Source organism: Arachis duranensis, chromosome 2 (genome assembly GCF_000817695.3).
Source record: "Arachis duranensis cultivar V14167 chromosome 2, aradu.V14167.gnm2.J7QH, whole genome shotgun sequence".
NCBI lineage: Eukaryota > Viridiplantae > Streptophyta > Magnoliopsida > Fabales > Fabaceae > Arachis > Arachis duranensis.
The window spans coordinates 90,839,494-90,859,448 of NC_029773.3; the positions used below are offsets into that span (position 1 = coordinate 90,839,494).

General features: G+C 28.0%; 5 protein-coding genes across 5 annotated transcripts in view; all 5 read left to right on the plus strand.

The window, feature by feature from the left end:
* Positions 1-2,038: 2,038 nt before the first annotated feature.
* LOC107476093 (uncharacterized) lies at positions 2,039-3,714 on the plus strand. The gene is made up of 4 exons (XM_016095839.1): positions 2,039-2,160; positions 2,244-2,398; positions 2,939-3,063; positions 3,226-3,714. Exons 1-4 carry the CDS (start codon positions 2,039-2,041, stop codon positions 3,712-3,714), a joined length of 891 nt encoding a protein of 296 aa, XP_015951325.1.
* Positions 3,715-5,266: 1,552 nt separating this feature from the next.
* LOC107476094 (uncharacterized) lies at positions 5,267-5,848 on the plus strand. Its single transcript, XM_016095840.1, has one exon. It carries the CDS (start codon positions 5,267-5,269, stop codon positions 5,846-5,848), a length of 582 nt encoding a protein of 193 aa, XP_015951326.1.
* A 1,968-nt stretch (positions 5,849-7,816) lies between these two features.
* Positions 7,817-9,628, plus strand: LOC107476095 (uncharacterized). The gene is made up of 3 exons (XM_016095841.1): positions 7,817-7,956; positions 8,050-8,195; positions 9,003-9,628. Exons 1-3 carry the CDS (start codon positions 7,817-7,819, stop codon positions 9,626-9,628), a joined length of 912 nt encoding a protein of 303 aa, XP_015951327.1.
* A 3,005-nt stretch (positions 9,629-12,633) lies between these two features.
* LOC107476096 (MATH domain and coiled-coil domain-containing protein At3g58360-like) lies at positions 12,634-14,332 on the plus strand. Its single transcript, XM_016095843.1, has 3 exons — positions 12,634-12,755; positions 12,853-13,025; positions 13,647-14,332. Exons 1-3 carry the CDS (start codon positions 12,634-12,636, stop codon positions 14,330-14,332), a joined length of 981 nt encoding a protein of 326 aa, XP_015951329.1.
* Positions 14,333-15,256: 924 nt separating this feature from the next.
* Positions 15,257-19,955, plus strand: part of LOC107476015 (uncharacterized) — a 15,225-nt gene continuing 10,526 nt past the window's right edge. The window contains exons 1-3 of the mRNA XM_052256827.1: positions 15,257-15,489; positions 15,721-15,872; positions 16,019-16,340. Of these exons, the coding sequence (XP_052112787.1) occupies positions 15,356-15,489; positions 15,721-15,872; positions 16,019-16,340 (608 nt within the window). The 5' untranslated portion in view covers positions 15,257-15,355. The remainder of the gene's footprint in view (positions 15,490-15,720; positions 15,873-16,018; positions 16,341-19,955) is intronic.

Here is a 19,955-nt window from a genome sequence, read left to right on the forward strand (position 1 = left end):
TATAACTTTAAATATATAATATTTATAATCCACGAATTGAAATTGATTGGTTATTATTTATTTTTTATTTTTTATTTTATAAGTAATAAATCAACAAACTTTTTTATATTTTTAATTTTTAATAAATTGAGACTAACGAATTTGAGGTTTTAGATTTTTTTTTTATAAAATATGTTGTGATAATTTAAAAATATTTTTTAGGGTTAATGATATAAGAATTTAAAATTTTAATTTAAAATAAAAATAATATATTTGTGGATGTAATAAACTAATAATAAGAGAAAAAATTTTAAGATTTGATTATCATAAAATTTAAATTGATTTTTAGATTTAAATCTTTTACTCTCTATTTTCTCTGATGTATGTTAATGTTTTTATTTTTAACAGGTGTAATTAAGATGTATTGCCAATCTGATTCTCTTTTTTTACTACTCATCACTTCTACTCAATTTTACTATATAAAATATCATTCATCCCCATTTAATTTATCTCTTCATAGAGTTCAAACTTTAAACTTTGAATTTTACCCCAATTCTGGATTATTCTTTCAATACATTGGCCTATGTATTTCCAATGTTCAATGAGGGTAGGAATATGTATAGGTGGAGATTAATAATTAATAATTAATAATTAATCACAATTCACATGCGTGTAGTGACGTAGTGTAGCGTTAAATGCATGGACGATGAAAATCTCAGTTTAATTTTGAACTACGAAAAAACTACTCTACTTAATTATTGGCCGTTTTCATTGATTACAAATTTTCAATTTACGATCAAACCAAGTTCATCATCATGTGTGCCTTTTCATTCTCAAATAATAATCAGATTTTTATTGTTTTTGTTGTACCTACTCTAAAACATAAGCAGATCCAATTAATTAAATTAAAAGACTCAATCTAGAAGAATAGTTTTTATTGACTATTCCACCTTCACTAAGAAATTGGAGTCAATATCAATAAACAGTTAGCATTTATCTAAGTAAGTATCTGTCTCTCTAAATTTTTTATCCACTTTAATAAGAGAGATTCTAATATCTCTAAAATAAAAGAATGGTTATCCATTATCAGAAGTGGTATTATTTTAGTGGTGGTTATTGATTCTTTCTCTATAAATACACTGATACCATTAGATAAACTTAAATTCCAATACACTTAAAATCTGTTTAACTCTTTGCTGACTTAAACATCAAAGTGTTTTATAAATACTATCCCCTACCTATTCAAATACATTCGTACAACTCGAATGGCGACTTCCCAATATGAACAAGTCGGATACCACTATCCTACATCATTTGAGCCTTCTATTTTAACTTAATCATCCAGTTTCAGATCACTTCAGAACAATTTTTAACAAGTGTCATATTCTCAATAAATTAATTAGTTAAAGAATATATATAAATCTATAAATCTTTATAATAAAGTTAACCGTCAATTAAATTTATTGTTTTCAAGGCTGTGAATTAACTTATGCAATAATGAAAATAATGATTTCTGTTTACTATTATTTTTAAAAAATGGATTATTAATTGACAGATACTTTAAATAAAGAGTAATTATTTAAATCCACCTTTAAAATTTATAAAATTAGACATTTTGATCTCTTATATTTTAAAATACATAAAATAAATCTTAATATTAATTTTTATTAGACAATTTGTCTTTCTCTAATCTGATTTTAAAAGTGATATATAAATCAATCTTTAAAAAATTTTAAAATTTTTAAAACAGTTATTTCTATTAAATAGATCAAATTAAAAAAAAGACAATAATATCAGACAAAAATAAATATTAAAAACTTAATATTTTAAAGAATTTAACTAATATGTATTATTATTATTAATAAAAAAATTTAAATATTTTTATTTAATAAATATAAAAAATTACTTTAAAAAAAATAATTTATACATTTAACCTGTGCCTTAAAGACACATAATAGATAACGATTTGGGTAATTAAGCATGTTTATAAGACCGAAGTCCTACCTTGTCGCTTTAAGTTACTGAATCAGCAAATGAGAAATACAGTTAGGTTCTAGAAATGGAGGTTTACTTTCGGGTTGAAACAATTGTGAAGTTCACTTGGACCATAGAAAATTTCTACGAGTTAGTAGAATGCAGGGAGCTCCACTCCGAAACCTTCTTCACTGGGTCCTATCCATGGTATATATAATATATTATTTCAATTTATATGCATGCATGCACTTTCAAATTTTTAATGATTCCTCTAAATCTGATTATTGTAGGCGGATTATGATAACCCCAAAAGCTGCCAACACCGGAAAAGGCTTGTCAATTTATTTGGATGCTGTGGACATTGCTAATGCCAAAACCAGATCTGCTTGCTTCAAGTTGTCTCTAATTAATGAATTCTGTCGCAAAAAGACCAAAACTAGGACAAGTATCTTTCTTAATCTTTTTTTAGCAATGCTAAGTAATTATTATTTTTTTTTTTACATAAAAGAGATGTAGTTTATATTTATATTTATCAAAATTTTGCACATATAATTTGATATTGTTTATAGCTATATTTTTTTAGAATTTATACGTATAAATTATTAAAATTTATTTGTTAAAAATAATTTAATATTTATGTTGATTAAATAATAGCCAAATATACTAAAAATTATTGATTTTTAATTTTTTCTTCATCTTCACTTTCAATTGCTTGAAATCTGTGGTATCATGTTGCTGTTCAGCTTCAATTATGTGTACTATTCTTATGAATATAGGGTTTTCATTTGAAGCATAAATAGTTATATTTTTAAATGATTTAATTTGCAAATACTAGCATTTACCAGAGGATTCATATATTAGACACCGTGCGTTTATAGAATTTAATTTAATTTTCTCCAAATTTATTGTCATTATTTTATATAAGTATGAATATATTTTATACCATTATTTTTACTACTTTTAATGTATGATTTTATTTTGGCAGAGAACAAGCACTTGTTCAGCTCAGAGAATGTTAAATTTGGTTACAAATCGTTTATATCTTCAGATGAATTTCTAAGTCCTAACAATGGGTTTCTTGTGGATAACACATGCACAATTGTTGCTGAGGTTTTTGGATATGATGATCAAAATACAGATACTAATGATGATGACTACCAACATCATGATGAAAATACAGATACTAATGATGATGATGATGATGAAGATGATGATGAAGAAGAAGATGATGATGATGACTCTCCTAAGGATACTGTGTTAGTGGATTTCAAGGGTCTATGCAGAATAGAGAAAGAGTTTGTTCAATTGTTGGAAAAAGTATGTTCAAGGCGTCCAAATCTTGTTGAAAGCCATAGAAAGAGGAACATGAGTCAAAAGTTCAATGAATGGTCGTTCACAACATTAGGGAAAGTGTTGCAATTTCTTAAGACTAAGAAAGTGAAGGACATGATGAACGATGATGCTTGTAAAGAGCTTGAAGATTTGTGGGAGGAACTTGAGATAGTTAAGTTTGATGATTTGAGTTGGTTGAAGGAACATGTTGAATCTGCATTGGGTATGAAGAATCATATGGAGAGAGGGATGAAGGTGAAAAGGCTTAAGGATAATGTAGTTGCTCTAGAGGGTGAGGTGAAGAGCCTCAAAGAAAAAATGATTGTTGCAGAGAGAGATCTTGAAAAAGCAAGAAGTGAATTAGTGAAAGAGGAAGAAGGCTTTGTAGGTAGAGATTTGAATGATGAGCTAGCATGTGAAATACTCTAATAGCATAACATATCTTCTTGTTAACTATTAATTTATTATTTATATATCTTTTATATCACATTTTCACCTTTCTCTGTTGAACTATCTAATAATAAAGGTAGAAGTTTTTACTAGCTTGATTATCAAATATCAATGACAATTTTATAAGCAATAAACGAACACATTATTATCAGGTTGGTATTAATTAATTGTGAGTAAAAATAATAAATTATACTGACTATATATACCATTACTCTTTTTTTACTCACTTTTTCTACCAAATTCCCATGTCCTCCACTATTTTATGTCCCTTATTTTTTCCTGTCATAGTAAACAATTGGCCGCATCTTTTTTCACTTTTGATCACATTATTTTCATTAATTTATACACACTAGGCCACTATATATAAAAAGAATCTCAATAGGGAGCCAATATAAACTTTTTCATATAAAAATATTACTATTCTTACTTTATTTTGAAGTGGCAAGAGAAAAATTTTCTAGACTCTTTCAATTGTTGTTATTAATTATTATATGTCGTTGCATTGAAGCAGCTCCTATACGGGTGTGTTTGAAAACCGTTGAAAGGAAAAAGCACCTTTAGACTTTTTGAAAGCTTCAACTTTTGATTTGACAATTTTTTTTATAAACGCAAAAGTGATTTTATTACTAAAATTACGTTTACAAGAAGCAACTATTAGCTTCTGCGTTTTTTTAACGGGTTTTTAGTTTTGGATACTAATCATTTATTTAACTTTTACCAATTTTATCCTTTGCGTATGTTATTGTATTATTTATAGAAACATTGTTATTTCTATTTATATGAGTTCTATTTTTTTATTATTTATTATTTTTATTTTTTTCAACTGTTTGTTTGATATTATACACTTTTATAATTGTGATTTTTGTATATTATATTTGTTATTATCTTTTTATAATATGATTTATTGATTCTATTAGGTAAAGTAAATTAAATAAAAAATTAACTGTAAATAATAATAATAGTAAAAAATTATAACATACTAACAAAAATACTAAAAATATACTATATAAAAAGATCATCAAGAAATTTTAGATTTGTTTCAATCACTACAAAGTAAATATTTAATTTTTTATTATTTTTAGTACTTTCTTTTATAATTGTAGTTCTCGTATACTATGTTTTAATGTAATTTTTTGTAATATAAATTATAATTCTATTAAAAAAGATAAATTAAATAAAAAATTAATTATAGATAATAATAAAATAAAAAACTTGGATTCTAAATTAATATTAAGAATAAGATTATTGAGAGTACTAGAATAAAAATACAATGTAAAAAATACTAAAGTAACATTCTTATGTTAATACTTAAAAAATGTAACATATTTGATTAAATATTTTTTTACATATATAAATATATATATCTAAAATTTATATTTTTTATTTTTATTTAAAAATATATTTTGTCTATTTTTATATGTTATTTTTATTTTAGTAAGTAAATATTAATTTTAGTATAAAATAAAATAATAAGATCTATTTAAATATCTAAATTAAAATGATAGGATAATATAAAAAATTATTTAAGTTGATGTCCATTTTAGTAGACAAATTTCTTGACTCCAAAAATGGGTTTCTTGTTAACGACTCCTGCATCATTGTTGCCAAAGTTTCTGTGATTAACAACAATAGCTCGCTTGGCAGCAGGTTAATAGATTTAAATGATGGAGGGAAAATAAAAAAGGTTCATCTTGAATTGCTCGATAAAGCATGTTCAAAGCACCCTTCTATTATTGAAAGCCTTATAAGGAGTAGCCAAAGGTTCATTGAACGTGGATTCACAGCTTTGGGAAGAGTTCTGTATTTTCTCAAGACTAAGAAAATGAAGGATATGATGAATGACGATGCTGCTCGTAAAGAGCTTCAGGATTTATGGGATGAAGTTGAGAGAGTTGGATTTGATGATTTGACATGGCTTGAGCCTCATGTTAGATCAGCACTGAGTATGAAAGATTATATTCAGAGAGAAGAGGTAGTGACAAAGCTGAAGGGAAATGTGGTGGATCTTGAAGATAGGGTTAAGAGGGCAAAAAGGGAATTGGAAATTGCTGAAAAAGACTTTGATAAGAGAGATTTGAATGATGCATTAGCTCATGGAATATCCTATCTGTAATGTATGACACAAATTATGGACTTTTTTGGCTTACTATCTTGGTTGAAACGAAATTAGAACATTGCTATTTCTAGCTTCTAATGTATGTTCTTCTAATGAAATTAAACAACTTGCTATTTCATCCTTTAATTTCCTTATTGTGATTTTGTCTTTCTGAATTATATTATTCATTTATTTTTTAATGTCCCTACCTTATGAACGACCTTCTATAGGTTCCATTATTTTTTTCTTTTCCATTTTTGACTTTCTATAGGTTTTATTATTTTTTTTCATTTCTGTTGAGTTAAATTACAATTCTGTCCCCAAAATTTAAAATTAAACTCAATAATTTTTAAAATTATAATTGAATCACTTTTTTTAAAATTTTCTTACTATAATAAAAGTCTAAAAAACTAATTAGGATATATAGCCAATTTAAAATCAATTAGTTAAAAATAGTTTTATTCTTAATTTTAAAATTTAAAAAATTAGAATAAAGAGGGTTGTTTTTTTTTTATAATAGACTTATTTTTTAACTAGTTAATTCTGTGTTAGCTTTCTAGTTGGTTTCTTAGTAGGATGGACTGTTTTGATCAAATTTTTTTTTTGACATTGGTTTATATTTTTTTTTATCTTGAGTTTCTTAAATAATGAGTTTTTGTTAATAATCTAATTAAGTAGGGTGTCATATTGGGAAGAAATGAATTAAAAAATACAAACTTTTGTTAACAATTAAATTTATTGAACTTTGCTAATTAATTTAGAAGAATTAGGTCTTTCGTCTAATTTTATCTTTTTTGTTGGTGTGTGTCTTTTATTCATATCTTTTTAGTAGAGACCCAATTTACCTTTACATCTTTATGTATTAAACTATTTGCCAATGAATAATAGCTCAAATGACATAGTCTTTTTATATTCAATTAAAAGGTTGCGGGTTCGAGTCTCCTATCTTTAGAAAAATTTTTTTTTTTGTCAAATTGTAATAATACCACTCTATTATCTTTGAAAAAAAATAATTGGAATTTCAATGTATTGAATTGAATGCATTCGAAATCACAGTGAATTTCTCGCATGTCGCAAACTTGTGCCAAAATGGTATTAAAGACGTTCATAAGTCATAGCCTCTTCGAAATTCACAACTATAATAACATGGGGTTTAATTTCTTTATTCCCTTTCAATTGTTATTATTAATTAATATGTTGTTATATTGAAGTAGCTAGCTAGTATTGAGTTCAAACTTTAAACATTGAATTTGACCTATTTCTGGATTATTCTTCCAATACATTTGACCTATATATTTCCAATGTTCAATGACTGCTGGTTGGATAGGAATTTGTATAGATTAATAATTAATTAATCACAATTCACAAGTAGTGCTGTAGTTAGTTTCCAATGCATGGAGGATGATTAAGATCTCAATTTTGAACCACAAGAAAATTACTCTACTTAATTATTAACCACTTCTATTGATTACAAATTTTCAATTTATTATAAAACAAAAAGGTCATTTCTTCATGTACTCATGCATGCATGTGTGCCTTTTTTATTCCCAAATAATAATAATAATAATAATCAAACTTTTATTGTTTTTATAAAGGGTTTAAGACCGTAAAATTAAGTTAATTAATTAATTTAAGAATACAAATCTTTATAGTAAAATTAAGTTAAATTAATTTTTAGAGGCAAATTAAATGAGATGCAACGAAAAATTAGAAATAATATAAAAAAAACTATAATTAATTGACAAGTACTTTTAAAAAATCAACGGAAATGACTATTATTGATCTCTAATAATAATGGTTTATCTAAAAGGCATTGAGCCATTAATTGAAAGGAACAAGAAAAGTTTTGTATTGAAAAAGAGTGAAAACCGTTACGTTTCAAGTTTCAAGTTACGCAGCTTAGCCTGTTCCACTCACATAAATAGATCAAGTTTCAAGTATATTTAGGCTCAAATTGTCTCAGTATCTTTACTTACAATTGTGGAAATGGAAATGGAAATGGAGGATCAAAAAGGAATGGTGGAAACAATTGTGAAGTTCACTTGGACCATCAACAACTTCCTTGCTCAGAGATATCAGGATATTCACTCCGAGTCTGAGACATTCTTCGCTGGCTCTCATACCTGGTACGTTGCTTGCAAATATTGAATTAGTTCCTACTTTAATTTTGGGGTTATTTTAATTTTTCTCAATTGCTTTTATTTTTTTATCTTGTTTAGGAGGATAGATTTTTGTCCAGACGACTATGATGATGATGTCGTTGAAATTTGTTTGCTTGTTGGGAATTCTAATACTAACTGGAACCAATATGCAAGTTTAAAGTTGTCTTTGATTAATCAGGCTGATGACAAAATGACAAAAACAGGTATAACGAATATTATCATCCAAATATAATTAACCACCTATATATCCCATTTTTATTCCATCATTATTTTACTATGTAGACTTTTTTTCAACAAATTAATTACATAAAATAAAAAATTTAAGCTAATGTTATAGATTAAAAAAAAAATGATTAATTTTATATATTTTTTTTATCTTGACTTCCTTAGTATTATGTTTCAGCAGCCGTGTAAATAATAACTTAGAAAAAATTCCGGTTATTCTTTACTCTAGGATTATTGTTGTGGAATCATGCATGGATCAAATATTGGTCTTCCGACTATCACATTGCGGCAAAATTCATTTTTAGTGGCTTTAATACAATGGTCATTATATATATTATTTAACTTATATTTTCATGATAATTTTATATTCACTGTTATTATCATATGTTAAAATAATAATTATATAAATTTTATAATCTTTAAAGATGTCTTTACCCACTAAAATTTTTTATAGATAGACAAACTATTAAGATAATTTAAAATAGGAAAGGTCTATGGACCAGTAACTTTGTTAAATTCTAGCCATCATGTAACCAACAAAAAAAAGTGATCCGCTATTTGATGGCTACATATCACAAAAGTTACTGGCCTCCTAGCATTCCTTGTTAGCAGTTTTATTTTTTATGTTTTCCTAATTCACATTTGACTAAACAAATCCATATATAATAGCACCTTATATACCATTTTTGACATCATTCCATTTACATTCCACCTTGGCGTGGTAATTAATAATAATTCCATTCAAAAGGATTTCCTACCTTAAAATTGTTTTGTCATTTTTCCAGATAGTTTGTTTGAGGATTTCCACGAACGTCGTTTACCGATGATATTAATGGACACAGACGAATTTTGTGACCGCAAAAGTGGGTTTCTTGTAAACGATACATGCATAATTGTTGCCGAAGTTTCTCTCAACACCAATGCCTCATGTATTAAAGAGTTAATAGATTTCAAGGGTGTAGCAAAAATTGAAAAAGATTACGTTGAATTGCTAGAGAAAGCATGTTTAAAGCACCCTTCACTTATTGAAAGCCTTCTAAAAAGAAATAGGAGTCAAAGATTCATTGAACAGGGATTCACAGCTTTAGGAAGAGTGCTTCATTTTCTCAAGACTAAGAAAGTTAAGGATATGTTGAATGATGATGCTGCTTGTAAAGAGCTTCAAGGTTTATGGGATGAAGTTGAGACAGTTAGATTTGATGATTTGACATGGCTGGAGCCTCATGTTAAATCTGCACTGAGTATGAAAGTTTATATGGTGAAAGAACAGATGGTGACAAAGCTGAAAGGAAATGTGGTTGATCTTGAAGACAGGGTTAAGAGCGCAAAAAGGGAATTGAAAATTGCTGAAAAAGACTTCGATAAGAGAGATTTGAATGATGCATTAGCTCATGGAATATCCTATCTGTAATTTATGATATAAATTATAGGCTTGATTTTTTGGCTTACTATGTTGGTTGAAATGAAATTACAACATTGTTATTTCTAGCTTCTAATGTATGTTCTTCTAATGAAATTAAACGATTTGCTATTTAATTTCATCGTTTTCTTATTGTGATTTTGTCTTTCCGAACTATATTTTTCATTTATTCTTTAATTTCTTACTTATGTACCACATTCTATAGGTTTCATGGTTTTTTATCTTTTCAATTTTTGACCTCTATAGGTTCATTGTTTTTGTCTTTTCAATTTTTGAGTTTATCTTCAATTTAGCCCCAAGATTTATAGTTGGGCTCAAAATAATTTTTAAAGTTGTAATTGACTTAACTTTTTTTTAATTTTTTATTAAAATTAAATCTAAAAAATCAATTAGGATATAGTCAATTTAAAGTCAACTATTAAAATATAATTTTTTATTTTTAATTTTAAAATTCGAATAATGAGAGGTTTTTTTTTTCTAGTGGTGTATTTTTTAACTTTTTGGCTATGACCTCTGAATTAGTTAGCTAGCTACCGTCAAAATTAGTTCCCAAGCGAGATTGACTATTCGATCGAGTTTAATTTTTTTTGAACAATCGTTTATATTATTTTTTAACTCGAGATTTTTAGTAATGATTTTTTGTTAACTAATAAAGTAGTGTCATATTGGGAAGAAACGAATTAAAAAAATACAAACTTTTGTTAACAATTAAATTTATTGAACTTCTCTAATCGAGAAGAATTAGGTCTCTTGTCTAATTTTAACTTTTTTTTGTTGGTGTTTATCTTTTATTCATATCTTTTTTGAGAGACTCCAATTTACCTTTACGTCTTTATGCTTTAAACTATTATCTTTGAAAAAAAATTTATTATTAAATTGAATTCATTCCAAATCACAGTGAATCTTTTTTTGGGTTTGTTAGTTATATAATAACTTTTTAAATAATGTAAACAATGAATTTTAGAATTGACTTAGTAAAAAAATACTCCACTCTAAATTACCTCTTAAATCTTAATATTAGAATAACTATTTGCACACTTAATGAATATTTTTAGTAAATTAAATATTTGATATATCTATTGTTTATATTGTTTAATATTTTTATTGTCTATCTATGTTTTTTTTTATGATTTATTAATACTTTTGATAAACCATCTAATAATAAAGGTAGAAATTATCACGTCAGAATGGTATCACGACGTTCATAAGTCATAGCCTCTTCGAAAAACGTTCTAATCTCTTTATATAATGATCTTTTTCGTTATTACTTACTATCCTTACTTTTGAAGTGTGACGGGAAAAAACTTCTAATCTCTTTCAATAATTGTAATTATTAATTATTATGTTGTTATATTGAAGTAGCTAGCTAGTATAGAGTTCAAACTTTAAACTTTGAATTTGACCCAATTCAGGATTATTGACCTATATATTTCCAATGTTCAATGACTGATTGGGTAGGAATATGTATAGATCAATAATTAATTAATCACAATTCACAAGTAATGCTATAGTGTAGTTTCCAATGCATGGACGATGATTAAGATTTAAGTTTTGAACCGAGAAAATTACTCTACTTAATTATTAGCCACTTTTATTGATTACAAATTTTCAATTTATTATAAAACAAAAAGGTCATTTCATGCATGTGTGTCTTTTTTTTATTCCCAAATAATAATCAGACTTTTATTGTTCTTAAGAAGGGTTTAAGGCAGTAAAACTAAGTTAATTAATTAATTTAAGAATACAAATCTTTATTTATAGTAAAATTAAGTTAAGTTAAATTTAATTAATTTTTAAGGCAGTAAATTAAATGCGATGCAATGAAAAATTGAAAATAATATTTAAAAAAAAAAAACTATAATCAAGTACTTCGAAACAATCAGCGGGAGTGGCTATTAATAATGGTTTATCTCAAGGAAAAATATGTGGAACCAAAAGGGGATCAGCCAAAAAATAAACAAAACCACATTATGCTTAATTAATTTAATTTTATTTAATTTTTAATATTTGTTATTAATTACCTATCAGTTTTGAAATCACCCCTTCACTAACAAGTTGCAACAACCCAAAATCCACTCCTGGAATCACGGAACATCTCATCAAGCCCGATTCAAAATTCAGCTTCTTTTTAGTGAAGCCCGATTCAAGGTTTCTCTTCCCCTTGGTGATGCAATTCATCGCTGTAGGATATGGTTTGGATGTCTGAAAATTTGAAGTGTGGATCGAAGGAAGTAGAGAAGTCAGGGACATTAGGGAGGGTGGTCTTGAACAAGGGTGGGTTGAGTCTTCGTGGAATCCAAGGTCTTTCATGATGGAGTCCCAATCAAGATTGTGCAGCACATGGTCCTCCAGCTGGTCAAGACCCTCTTGCTGTGTGTTGGGTGCAGTAGCCACCAGCGTAGCCTTCTCAGAGGTGGGGCTTCTACACAGGTCTAGCACCAAAAAAATATTTATTTAATATGAAATATATAAAAGAACATCCATTTAGTATGAAAAAGAAACATTCTGATACTTAGTAGAAGAAACATCCATATATATTAACTCGTAGAGATTTTGAATTCATCCAAAGGTTTTTGGCTAGGTTTTGGCTTGGTTCCCTAGCTTTACTCTTATCTCAAAGGCATTGCGCCATTAATTTAAAGGAACAAGAAAAGTTTTGCATCGAATAAAGAGTTTAGCTACTAAAAATTAGGGTTTAATTAACATGTATCCTAAAAGCACAAATTAATAAGTTAGCTAATAATAAAAACTTTTAAATAATTTATCTTAATAAATATATTAAAAATTTGAATTTTACATTATTTTTTATAAAAAAATTTTTAATTGATAACTTTATCACATGTCACTTTCCTAAATCGTAAAAATTAAAAACTTTACGTTTCAAGTTTATGTTACTCAGCTTAGCCTGTTCCACTCACATAAATAGATCAAGTTTCAAGTTTTACACTCACATCATATATATTGTCTCAGTATCTTTACTTACTTGATTTAATGAAATGGAGGATCAAAAAGCAACGGTGGAAACAATTGTGAAGTTCACTTGGACCATCAATAACTTCTCTGAATTCAACTGCAAGATGCTCAAATCTGACACATTCTTCGCTGGCTCTCATCCATGGTTCGTACGTTGCTTTCCATCATTGAATTAGCTCCTACTTTAATTTTCGGGTTATTTTAATTTTTCTCAATTACTTTTATTTTTTTATCTTGTTTAGGAGGATATTAGTTTTTTATCCAGAAGGAGAAAATGACGAGGATGAAGACGAATGCAATTTGGAAATTTGTTTGGATGCTGGCCATTCTGCTAATCTTCCTGATTACTGGAACCGATATGCAAGTTTAAAGTTGTTTTTGATTAATCAGGTTGATGACAAAATGACAATAACAGGTATAACGAATATTATCATCCATTATATTAACCACCCATCCCATTTTCATTCCATCTTCATTTAACTATGTAGATTCTTTATGTATTAATAATATTATTAAGGGTCATATAAAAGATTAATTTCATATTATTTGTGATCTAGACTTCCTTAGAATTATTGTTCAGCTGTCTAATTAACTTTAAAAAAATTCAGCTTATTCTTTTCTCTAGGATTATTATTGTAGAATCATGCATGGATCAAATATTGATACTCGGACCACGATCTTACTATTCTTTTTTCATTATAAATACTAAAAGTGTCACCTAAACAAAATCCATATGTAATATATAGCACCTGACATATTCCATTTTTCGTATGATAATATTAGGAAAACAAAAGAAAAGTTAAAACTTTTTTTATTTAATATTTATCAATTATTAAAACAATTAATTGTTATAATAATTAATCAACGTTAAATAAAAAAAAATTCTTGCTATTTTTTGACTAATTCTTTTTTATTATCAAATATTTAATTTCCGTTTTCCCACCATCATCATTCCATTTACATTACACCTTGCGTGGTAATAATAATTCTATTCAAAAGAACTTCTTACCTTTAATTTGTTTTGTTATTTTTCCAGATAGTTTGTATGAGGGTTTCCACAAACACACTGTTGAATGTGGTTGTATTTTATTGGAGATATTAATGGACATAGACAAATTTCGTGACTCCAAAAATGGGTTTCTTGTAAACGACACATGCATCATTGTTGCCGAAGTTTCTCTCAACAACAATGCCTCAATTGGTAGAGAGTTAATAGATTTCAAGGGTGTAGCAAAAATTGAAAAAGATTATGTTGAATTGCTAGAGAAAGCATGTTCAAAGCATCCTTCACTTATTGAAGGCCTTCTAAAAAGAAATAGGAGCCAAAGGTTCATTGAACTAGGATTCACAGCTTTAGGAAGAGTACTTCATTTTCTCAAGACTAAGAAAGTTAAGGATATGATGAATGATGATGCTGCTTGTAAAGAGCTTCAAGATTTATGGGATGAAGTTGAGATAGTTAGATTTGATGATTTGACATGGCTTGAGCCTCATGTTAAATCTGCACTGCGTATAAAAGTTTATAAGGTGAAAGAAGAGATGGTGACAAAGCTGAAGGGTTCTGTTGTTGATCTTGAGGATAGGGTTGAGAGCTTGAAAGCAAATGTGGCTGCTGCAAAGGATGATCTTGAAGGGGCAAAAATGGAATTGGCAATTGCTGAAAAAGGCTTTGTGAAGAAAGATTTGAATGACGAATTAAGTCATGGAATACCCTATCTATAATATATAAGATGATACAAATAAATGATGGACTTTTTTCTTGGTTGAATAGGAAATGTTAACATTGTCATTAATTTCCAGCTTCTAATGTATGTTTTCTAATGAAATTAAACCAAACTTGCATTGCTATTTGATAGTTTCTTCTGATGTTATGTCATTCAAAATTATCTTCTTTAATTAATTAATTTTTTTTAATGGCATTAACTTATGATAACTTTGTATTGGTTTCATTAAACTAACAGTTTCATTAATCAATTTCTAGTTAAGTGTTTCTTATGTTACACGTGCATAATTGTTGCTGAGGATTTTAGTGAAAGAGGGAGAAGGCCAGGTTTTGTAATTACTAATTAGAGATATCAATGACGAACCAGCATGTGAAATACTGTAGGATAGTATAATATATCTTGTTATTAATTAACCCTCATTATACTCTAATATTATAATGTTATAATACATGCTTTATATCACATTTTTCATCCACTGTTTCTATTGAACATGAGAATTAATTAAGAAACATAGAATTAATTAAGAAACATAGTTCCTCCGTACCTAAGAAAATAAATGTGTATAAAAGTATAATATTTGAAAAAATAACTAAAAAAAAAAAGTAATACAAGCATACGGTGGCGTGTCTTGGAGGAAATGGAAATTGTACAATCCGATTTCTGGTGGTCAAGACGCACCGTGTGATCTTTGCATGGTTGGCCACGTGTCACACCGAGATTATGGAAGATGAGACTCCTTAGACTCCCATCCCACTTCAATCTTCATTTCAGAATTCAAAAGACACGCACATTGTTCGGCAAGCTTGAGCTTTCTGAAGCAGAACCCACCAAGGTGAAGAAGAAGAAGAAAAAGAGGAGATTGTTGGTAAGTTTTTTTTTTTATATATCTTATTTCTATTTTTTCTTGAAATATTTGCTGATATATAAGTAGAAATTTGTCTATATTAATACTTTCCCTGAGCATTGTGTTGAATACTTTGGGCCTTTGGGGTTTCACTAATACTTGGCGGGTGGAAGGAGAATGGAAAAGGAGCAACAAGAAAAAAAGGTTTTAACTTTAACAAGTGGCAAGTTCACATGGACCATTAACAACTTCTCTAGTAAGTTCTTCAATCACTACTACTCCCACACCTTCTTCGTCGGCCCCTATTCCTGGTATGTGTACTTACAACGATACCTTTTTCTTCTAACCATTTCTCATTCTTTCAAAATATTACTTTTAACTTTTTATTTCATTTCATTTTGTTTCTAATGTTTTGGATTTGTCAAAAATATTACAAAGTTGAAAACTTTAACTGCTTACAATTTAATAATGGACGAACGAATATGAGTGATTTTGCATGTTTACTTAGTTATATAAATTCTGTTACCTTTGGATTCTTTTAGGCAGATAGCTATACTTCCAAGTGTCACCAACAATATTTTCCGAGGCTTATTGGTAGATCGATTGTATGGTGTGGACATTGTTGGATGGAGATCTCTTAACTTCAAGCTCTCTTTAGTTGATCAGCTTCAAGGCAAATCCACGATAATAAAAGGTTTCATTATATTCTTTGATGGATATACTATATTCATTACATGTCACATTTATATAATTATTATTCCTTTTTCCTTTTCATAAATCATCTAACGGCATTTTTTCTTATGAAACTTTATTTTGACCTATGATTTGTGATTTTGCCAGAGAGGGAGAATATCAATATTCATCGGCTCAACAAAGGAGTTGAAGCTGTTTCCTTCAAAGTACATTCAGAGCTACTTTTTAACAGCAAAAACGGGCTTCTGTTAAACGACACGGTAATTGTTGTTGCTGAGATTTCTGTCAATGGTTTAGGACTTGATCATGATCAAAATCACCCATGTTCAGTTATGAAGTCCACAGCTTTATTTTTGGATTTCATGGGATTATGCAAAATAGAGAAAGACTATGTTCAACTACTAGAGAAATCATGTTCAAAGTACCCTTCTCTTATTGAAAGCCATAGAAAGAGAAAACGGAGCCAAAGGTTCAATCAACTTTCATTCACAACATTAGGGAAACTCTTGCATTTTCTAAAGACTAAGAAAGTGAAGGACATGAAATGTGATGATGCTTGTATGGAGTTACAAGATTTATGGGATGAAGCTGAGATTAGATTTGATGATTTGAGTTGGTTGGAGCCACATGTTAAATCTGCTTTGGGCTATTTTGAGAATGCAGCCAAGGTGGAAAAGCTTAAGGCTAATGTGGTTGATTTGGAAGAAAAAGTTAAGACCCTGAAAGCAGAGACAATTGATATAGATGTTGTTATTGAAACAACAAAGAAAGAATTGGCAATGGATGAAGAAGGTTTTCTAGAAATAGATTTGGATGATCAACTAGGATATGGAATACCCTAATATTAAACTGCCCACAAAACTTCTTTATTGTTGTCATGGGCTAATGTAGAAGAGTAGTTTAATACCTAAACCCAATTAAGATTAAGATTATATATAAAGATCTTATTAGTTAAATTTCTATCATTCTGTAAACAAAATTCAGAACACTGATGTCTCTAGGATTTTATAATAATTCTATTGTCTAGTATTCTGCTTTTGTCAATTATAGAAAGATATATTTGTATTGTTGCGATTATATTTGCATTGTTTATGTTTATATTGCCGCAAAACACTGCGGGATACGCTATCCACTTTCGATACTTCATCTTAAATACTCCTTAAAACTAAATCGGTTAATCATTGGCTCTGATACCACTTGTTAGGCTAACCGTAGAGAGTTCTCGACCACTGGGAAAGACTCGGGGAGGAATCAAATGAAAGAATATAAGATAAGAAGACACCACATCCAATTCAAAACTTTAGAGTATCAAGTTAATGGGTCTCTCGTATTATAAAATCCTCACTCTTCCTTATTTTTTTTATGTGAGACTAACAAAATTACCTATTGACGATACATCAGATTGTTTTGTCAGTACTAAACGGAATGGTGTCAAAAAGACCAATTCGTCTAACATTAGAAAAGGTTGAAGATCAACTATATAATTAAATTTTATTAGAAACCAAATCGTCTACTTTAGAATTATTTAGAAACCAATTTGGATAAATTATCAAATATTATTAATTAATTACTGACTAAAAATAATAAAGTATATTGGTAATCTAATATTTTTCTTATCTAAAAGGAATTGAGCCATTAATTAAAGTAACAAGAAAAGTTTTGTATTGAAAAAAGAGTTAGCTAACAAGGATGTTTATAACAAGAAAAAAAATTGAAAAAAACAAAAGAAGTTTATTTTCAACTTTCATGTTAGTAGTTTCTTGTTCCAATCACATAAATAAATCAAGATAACGCCGTGTGTATAATTCTCAACCTAAGTGTTTTCTTGATCTAGAAATGGAATATCAAAAAGTAACTGTGGAAACAATTGTGAAGTTCATATGGGCATCAACAACTTCTCTGAACTGAACTCAGACTTTGCTCACTGGCTCTTATCCATGGTACGGTGCTTGACTGCTTGCAATTGAATTTAATCCTACTTTAATTTTAGAATTCTTTAATTATACTTTTTTTTTTAAATCATGTTTAGGAGGATAGTTTTATATCCATTTGAGAATGAGGAAAAAGAATGTGAATGTTTGTCAATTTATTTGGATGCTGGGAATTCTGCTCATCTTCCTGATAGGTGGATCCGAAATGCAAGATTCAAGTTGTCCCTAATTAATCGGATTAATGACAAAATGACAGAAACAAAAGGTATATGATTGAATGTTATCATCCATAACCATCTATCCCATCTTCATGCTCTCATCATTCAACTATGTAGATAGGTAGTGTATTAATATATATTGATAATAATATAATATCATGTTGGAAAAGTATAGGGTACCAACATATTATCCGTCAATTTCTGCCAACTCTTATTTATATTTGTGTTTCATGGAAGTGTGTTCGTAGATGTGTCTAATAATTAATATATTTTAAATACATATATAAAGAGACACATCCAGAAAATATATCTATAAAGACACTTCTATTAAACACAGTTATAAAAAAGATATTTTTATTAGACACATCCACAAACACACTTTCATAAAACACAATTATAAATAAGAGTTGGCAGAAGTTGGCAAATATGTTGTTGGTAACGTAGCAGAACCGTATCATGTTTATTTGAGGGTGTAAATAACTTGTATAAACATTTCTAACTTATGAATATTATTGTGGATCACCACTGTATTACCATCTCAACTATCAAATATCATTGTACCACTATCTCAGCCATCTTTCATCACTGCATTACCATTTTAGCCACCGAATACTTCTGTATCACCATTTCAGCCATCAAACACCATTGCATAACCATCTCAGTCAGTTCTCATCACTGGCCCACTTTATCAGCCACCGAACACTCCTATAACATCATCTCACTCAGTTCCTATCACTATAATACCATTTCAGCCATCTATTCCAGTTGTACTAGCATCTCAGTCTTTGTCTAAGACAAAAAAATTTGGTGTGAAAAGGAGTGAAAGATTCAAGTAAAGAATTAGAAGGACAACAACTCAGCCATCTGAACATATAGACCTCACATTTACTTGATTGAGGCTTCAAACTATCTAAGGTTTCTTTTTTATATGTGATGTTGCTGTGTAAGATTTTTAGATTATATTATGATATGTGATGTGACATTGTTTTAATTTGTTTATGATATAGATCATTTTTTATGTTGTCTTCTTATATAAGTGGATTACTAATATGAGTTGGTCGACCATTTATTTTGTGATTATCTAGATGACTTTGAATATATAATGCAAAAATACTTTCTATATACCTCTGTCCATAATTCAATGCATAATTTGTTGTGATTTTTTTTCATCTGTATCATATTTTTCATACATATTAAACAGCAAAAAAAATAATATTCATTAGACAAAATTAATTAACAAAAAATATATTTTCATTGCATTCATATTTTTAATTTCATAAACTATTACATTTTCATTATACCCAGAAATAGGGGTGTTAACAGGGCGACTTAGATCGGTTTTGATTAAAAAAATTCATCTAATCCGAACATTAATTTTACTTGTGGTATGGTTTGGATTAAATTTTTTTAATAAGAATCCAATCCGATCCGATCTAATTTCAAGCGGTTTGGATTGGATTTGCGATTTTCTAAATTAAAAAAATTAAATCTACTTAATATACTAAAACTGGGTTTTCCCTCAGCTACTAAAGGTGACGTGTCGATCTCTCATGCCTCCGTTTTCCCTCCAAAACGAATAAAAATTTTTTTCTATTCTAAATTATTTTATTGTAATTATATTGTAATTAATACTAAATGAATAATATATAATTATACTAATTTAGCAACATATCTTCATTATAATTATATCAAATCAATATTTAATGCACTATTAAACTACTTATCAATTATCAATTAAAAATACTTTTAATAATTTTAATGATAATAATAATATCAATAATAGTAATAACAATAAAAAAAAATATTTGTTATCCGATTCACGTATATCAAATAATTTTTCTAAATTATTTTATAAAAAAGATCTTTAATATAATTATATTATAATTACTGCTAAATAAATAATATATAATTATACTAATTTAGCAACATATCTTC

What these genes read in the sequence shown, in the direction of transcription:
- LOC107476093 (XM_016095839.1), top strand. Translation starts at nt 2,039, where the DNA reads ATGGAGGTTTACTTTCGGGTTGAAACAATTGTGAAGTTCACTTGGACC. An exon ending in TTCACTGGGTCCTATCCATG is followed by an intron (nt 2,161 to 2,243) that starts GTATATATAATA and finishes TGATTATTGTAG; the next exon opens with GCGGATTATGATAACCCCAA. An exon ending in AAAGACCAAAACTAGGACAA is followed by an intron (nt 2,399 to 2,938) that starts GTATCTTTCTTA and finishes TTATTTTGGCAG; the next exon opens with AGAACAAGCACTTGTTCAGC.
- LOC107476094 (XM_016095840.1), top strand. Translation starts at nt 5,267, where the DNA reads ATGTCCATTTTAGTAGACAAATTTCTTGACTCCAAAAATGGGTTTCTT.
- LOC107476095 (XM_016095841.1), top strand. Translation starts at nt 7,817, where the DNA reads ATGGAAATGGAAATGGAGGATCAAAAAGGAATGGTGGAAACAATTGTG. An exon ending in TTCGCTGGCTCTCATACCTG is followed by an intron (nt 7,957 to 8,049) that starts GTACGTTGCTTG and finishes TATCTTGTTTAG; the next exon opens with GAGGATAGATTTTTGTCCAG. An exon ending in TGACAAAATGACAAAAACAG is followed by an intron (nt 8,196 to 9,002) that starts GTATAACGAATA and finishes TCATTTTTCCAG; the next exon opens with ATAGTTTGTTTGAGGATTTC.
- LOC107476096 (XM_016095843.1), top strand. Translation starts at nt 12,634, where the DNA reads ATGGAGGATCAAAAAGCAACGGTGGAAACAATTGTGAAGTTCACTTGG. An exon ending in TTCGCTGGCTCTCATCCATG is followed by an intron (nt 12,756 to 12,852) that starts GTTCGTACGTTG and finishes TATCTTGTTTAG; the next exon opens with GAGGATATTAGTTTTTTATC. An exon ending in TGACAAAATGACAATAACAG is followed by an intron (nt 13,026 to 13,646) that starts GTATAACGAATA and finishes TTATTTTTCCAG; the next exon opens with ATAGTTTGTATGAGGGTTTC.